The sequence below is a fragment of the Cryptotermes secundus genome, unplaced genomic scaffold, assembly GCF_002891405.2.
Source record: "Cryptotermes secundus unplaced genomic scaffold, Csec_1.0 scaffold4731, whole genome shotgun sequence".
Taxonomy (NCBI): Eukaryota; Metazoa; Arthropoda; class Insecta; order Blattodea; family Kalotermitidae; genus Cryptotermes; species Cryptotermes secundus.
The window spans coordinates 7,382-12,158 of NW_019729261.1; the positions used below are offsets into that span (position 1 = coordinate 7,382).

Below are 4,777 nucleotides of genomic sequence, written 5' to 3' on the forward strand. Positions count from 1 at the left end.
GAAGAATAAGCAGCAGAAGCAGAAGAAAAAGAAGCAGAAGCTTATGATTCTGCTTCTTTTTCTTCAGCTTCTGCTTCTTCTGTTTCTGCTTCTTCTGCTTCTGCTTCTGCTTTTTCTGCTTCTTCTGCTTCTGTCTGTATCTGCTTCTGCTTCTGTCTGCTTCTGCTTCTGCTTCTTCTACTTCTGTTTCTGTTTCTTCTGATTCTGCTTCTTCTGCTTCTGCTTCTTCTGCTTCTGCTTTTCTGCTTCTGTTTCTGCTGCTTCTGTTTCTGCTTCTGCTTCTGGTTCTGCTTCTTCTTCTTCAGCTTCTGCTTCTTCTCTTTCTGATCTTCTGTTTTTGCTTCTGCTTTTTCTGCTTTTTCTGCTTCTGTTTGTATCTGCTTCTGTCTGCTTCTGCTTCTGCTTCTTGTACCTCTGCTTCTGCTTCTTCTGCTTCTTCTTCTGTTCATCTGCTTCTGCTTCATTTGCTTCTGAGTCTTCTGCTTCTGCTTCTGCTGCTTCTGCTTCTGCTGCCTCTGGTTCTGCTTCTTCGGCTTCTGTTTCATATGCTCTGATTCTGTTTCTTCTGCTTCTGTTTCTTCTGTTTTTGTTTCTTCTGCTTCTGCTTCTCCTTCTTCTGCTTCTGCTACTGTTTCTTCTGCTTCTGCTGATTCTGCTTCTTCTGCTTCTGCTGCTTCTGTTGCTTCTTCTGCTGCTCCTTCTTCTGCTTATGATTCTTTTCTCCTTCTGCTTCTGCTTCTTCTCCTTCTGCTTCTGCTTCTTCTGCTTCTGATACTTCTTCTGCTTCTGCTTCATCTGCTTCTGCTTCTTCTTCTGCTTCTGCTTTTTCTGCTGCTTCTGCTTCATCTGATTCTACTGCTTCTGCTTCTGCTTCTTCTTCTTCTGCTTCTGGTTCTGCTTCTTCTGCTTCTTCTGCTTCTGCTTCTTCTTCTGCTCCTGCTTCTTCTTCTTCTTCTTTTTCTTCTTATGCTTCTGCTTCTTCTTCTTCTGCTTCTTCTGCTTCTGCTGCTTCTGCTTCTTATGCTTCTTCTGCTTCTGCTGCTTCTGCTTCTTATGCTTCTTCTGCTTCTGCTGCTTCTGCTTCTTATGCTTCTTCTGCTTCTGCTGCTTCTGCTTCTTATGCTTCTTCTGCTTCTGCTGCTTCTGCTTCTTATGCTTCTTCTGCTTCTGCTTCTTCTTCTTCTGCTTCTGCTTCTTCTTATTCTGTTTCTTTTGCTTCTGCTGCTTCTGCTTCTTTTGCTGCTTCTGCTTCTGTTTCTTCTGCTTCTGTCTGCTTCTCTCTGCTTCTGCTTCTGCTTTTTCTGCTTCTGTTTCTTCTGCTTCTGCTTCTTCTGCTTCTTCTCCTTCTGCTTCTTCTGCTTCTGCTTCTTCTGATTCTGCTTCTTCTGCTTCTGTTTTTTCTGCTTCTGCTTCTTTTTCTTCTGCTTCTTCGGTTTCTTCTGCTGCTTTTCTGCTTCTGCTTCTTCTGCTTCTGCTGCGTCTGCTTCTTCTGCTTTTGCTTCTTCTGCGTCTGCTGCTTCTGCTGATCCTGCTTCTTCTCTTTTGCTTTTGTTTCTGACTGCTTCTGCCTGCTTCTTGTGCTTCTGCATGATTCTTCTGCTTATGTTTCTGCTCCTTCTGCTTCTGCTTTTTCTGCTCGTGCTTATGCTGCTTCTTCTTCTTCTGCTTCTTCTGCTGCTTCTTCTTCATCTGCTTCTGCTTCTTCTGCTTCTGCTTTTTCTTTTTCTGCTTCTGCTACTTCTGCTTCTTCTGCTTCTCTCTGCTGCTTCTGCTGCTTCTGCTGCTTTTTGTTCTTCTTTTTCTGCTTCTTCTTTTTCTGCTTCTTCTTCTTCTTCTGCTTCTGTTTCTTCTTCATCTTCTTCTTCTGCTTCTTCTGCTTCTGCTTCTGGTACTTCTGCTTCTTCTGCTGCTTCTGCTTCTTCTGCTACTGCTTCTCATTCATCTGCTTCTGCTTCTGCTGCTTCTGATACTTCTGCTTCTTCTGCTTCTTCTGCTGCTGCTTCTGCTTCTTGTTCTTCTCAATCTTCTGCTTCTGTTTCTTCTGCTTCTGCTTCTTCTTCATCTGCTTCTTCTGCTTCTTCTGCTTCTGCTTCTGGTACTTCTGCTTCTTCTGCTGCTTCTGCTTCTTCTGCTACTGCTTCTCATTCATCTGCTTCTGCTTCTGCTGCTTCTGATACTTCTGCTTCTTCTGCTTCTTCTGCTGCTGCTTCTGCTTCTTGTTCTTCTCAATCTTCTGCTTCTGTTTCTTCTGCTTCTGCTTCTTCTTCATCTGCTTCTTCTGCTTCTTCTGCTTCTGCTTCTGGTACTTCTGCTTCTTCTGCTGCTTCTGCTTCTTCTGCTACTGCTTCTCATTCATCTGCTTCTGCTTCTGCTGCTTCTGATACTTCTGCTTCTTCTGCTTCTTCTGCTGCTGCTTCTGCTTCTTGTTCTTCTCAATCTTCTGCTTCTGTTTCTTCTGCTTCTACTTCTTCTGTTTCTTCTGCATCTGCTTCTTCTGTTTCTGCTTCTGCTTCTTCTCCTACTCCTGCTTCCTTTCTGCCTTCTGCTTCTGCTTCTGCTTCTTCTTGCTTCTGCTTCTTCTGCTTCTTCTGCTTCTCTTTCTGCTTCTTCTGCTTTTTCTGCTTCTGCTTCTGTCTGCTTCTTCTGCTGTTTCTGTCTGCTTCTTCTGCTGCTTCTGCTTCTTCTGCTGTTGCTTCTGATTCTGCTTCTTCTGCTTCTGCTTCTGACTGCTTCTGACTCTGACTGCTTCTGCCTGCTTCTGACTTCTTCTGCCTGCTTCTTCTGCTTCTGCTTCTGCTGCTGCTCCTTCTTCTGCTTATTCTGCTTCTGCTTCTGCTGCTGCTCCTTCTTCTGCTTATTCTGCTTCTGCTTCTGCTGCTGCTCCTTCTTCTGCTTATTCTGCTTCTGCTTCTGCTGCTGCTCCTTCTTCTGCTTATTCTGCTTCTGCTTCTGCTGCTGCTCCTTCTTCTGCTTATTCTGCTTCTGCTTCTGCTGCTGCTCCTTCTTCTGCTTATTCTGCTTCTGCTTCTGCTGCTGCTCCTTCTTCTGCTTATTCTGCTTCTGCTTCTGCTGCTGCTCCTTCTTCTGCTTATTCTGCTTCTGCTTCTGCTGCTGCTCCTTCTTCTGCTTATTCTGCTTCTGTCTGCTTCTCCTGCTTCTGCTTCTGTCAGTTTCTTCAGCTTCTGCTTCTGCTGATGCTTCTTCTTCTGCTTATTCTGCTTCTGCTTCTGCTGCTTCTGCTTCTTCTGCTTCTGTTCTTCTGCTTCTTCTGCTTCTACTTCTTCAGTTTCTGCTTCTTCTGCTTTTGCTTCTGCTACTGCTTCTGCTTCTTCTGATTCGGATTCTGTTTCTGCTTCTTTGCTTCTGCTTATTCTGCTGCTTCTGCTTCTCTTTCTGCTTCTGCTTCTGCTGCTGTTCCTTATTCTGCTTCTTCTGCTCTGTTTCAAATTGCTTCTGCCTCTGAATGCCTCTGCCTGTTTCTTCTGCTTGTGCTTCTTCCGCTTCTGCTTCTTCTGCTTCTTCTGTTTCTGCTTCTTCTGTTTCTGCTTCTTCTGCATCTGCTTCTGTCTGTTTCAGCTTTTTCTGTCTGCTCCTTCTTCTACTGCTTCTGCTTCTGCTTTTTCTACTTCTGCTTCTGTTTCTTCTGCTTTTTGCTCTTCTGATTGTGCTTCTTCTGCTTCTGCTTCTGCTTCTTCTGCTTCTGCTTCTTCTGCTTCTGCTTCTGCTTCTTCTGTTTCTGCTTCTTCTTCTGCCTGCTGCTTCTGCTTCTCTCTGCTGTTCTTCTGCTGCTTCTACTGCTTCTGCTTCTTCTTCTTCTGCTTCTTCTTCTTCTGCTTCTTCGGCTTCTGCTTCTGCTGCTTCTGTTTTTCTAATGCTTCTGCTTTTTCTGCTTCTTCTGCTGATTCTGCTTCTTCTGCTTCTTCCGCTTCTGCTTCTTCTGCTGCTTCTGCTTCTTCTGTTTATTCATCTTCTGTTTCTGATCCGCTTCTTCTGCTTCTGCTTCTTCTTCTGCTTCTTCTGATTCTGCTTCTTCTGCTTCTTCTTCTGCTTCTGTCTGCTGCTTCTGCTTCTGCTTCTTCTGCTTCTTCTGCTTCTGGTTCTGTCTGCTTCTTCTGCTACTGCATCAATTTCTTTCTTTCTTCTGCTTCTTCTGCTTCTGCTTCTTTTGCTTCTGCTTCTTCAGCTTCTTCTGCTTCTGCATCTTCTGCTTTTTCTTCTGCTTCTACTGCTTCTTCTGCTTCTGCTTCTGTCTGCTCCTCTGCTTCTGTAATTGTCTGCTTCTTCTGCTTCTGCTTCTTCTTCTTCTTCTGCTTCTGCTTCTTCTGCTTCTACTTCTGTCTGCTTTTTGCAGCTTCTGATTCTTCTGCTGCTGCTTCTGCTGCTGCTTCTGCTTTTGCTTCTTCTGCTTCTGTTCTGACTGCTTCTGCCTCTGACTGTTTCTGCTGCTCCTGACTGATTCTGGCTGTTTCTTCTGCTTTTGCTTCTTCTGCTTCTGCTTCTTCTGTTTCTGCATCTTCTGCTTTTGTCTGCTTCTGTTTCTTCTGTCTGCTCCTGCTTCTTCTGTCTGCTTCTGCTTCTTCTGATGCTTCTGCTTCTTCTGCTTCTTCTGCTGCTTCTTCTTCTTCTGCTGCTTCTGCTTCTGTTTTTCTGCTTCTTCTGCTTCTGCTTCTGCTGCTTCTGCTTCTTCTGCTCTGCTTCTTCTGCTGCTTCGGCTTCTGCTGCTGCTTCTGCTTCTTCTTCTGCTTCTGCTTCTTCTTCTGCTTCTGCTTCTTCTTCT

At 44.7% G+C, this 4,777-nt stretch overlaps 1 protein-coding gene across 1 annotated transcript; it reads right to left on the reverse strand.

The window, feature by feature from the left end:
* Positions 1 to 541: 541 nt before the first annotated feature.
* On the reverse strand, positions 542 to 4,513 carry LOC111865641 (UPF0746 protein DDB_G0281095-like). Its single transcript, XM_023853828.1, has 3 exons — positions 4,419 to 4,513; positions 2,728 to 3,157; positions 542 to 580 (listed from the first exon to the last, which is right to left on the reverse strand). Exons 1-3 carry the CDS (start codon positions 4,511 to 4,513, stop codon positions 542 to 544), a joined length of 564 nt encoding a protein of 187 aa, XP_023709596.1.
* Positions 4,514 to 4,777: the final 264 nt, after the last annotated feature.

Excerpts from the sequence above, each read along its gene's own strand:
- LOC111865641 (XM_023853828.1), bottom strand. The coding sequence starts at position 4,513 with ATGCAGAAACAGAAGAAGCAGAAGCAGAAGAAGCAAAAGCAGAAGAAA. Across the intron at positions 3,158-4,418 it reads AACAGTCAGAGGCAGAAGCA|AAGCAGGAGAAGCAGACAGA; the intron begins GTCAGAACAGAA and ends TGACAGAAGCAG. Across the intron at positions 581-2,727 it reads AGCAGTCAGAGTCAGAAGCA|AAGAAACAGAAGCAGAAGAA; the intron begins GTCAGAAGCAGA and ends AAACAAAAACAG.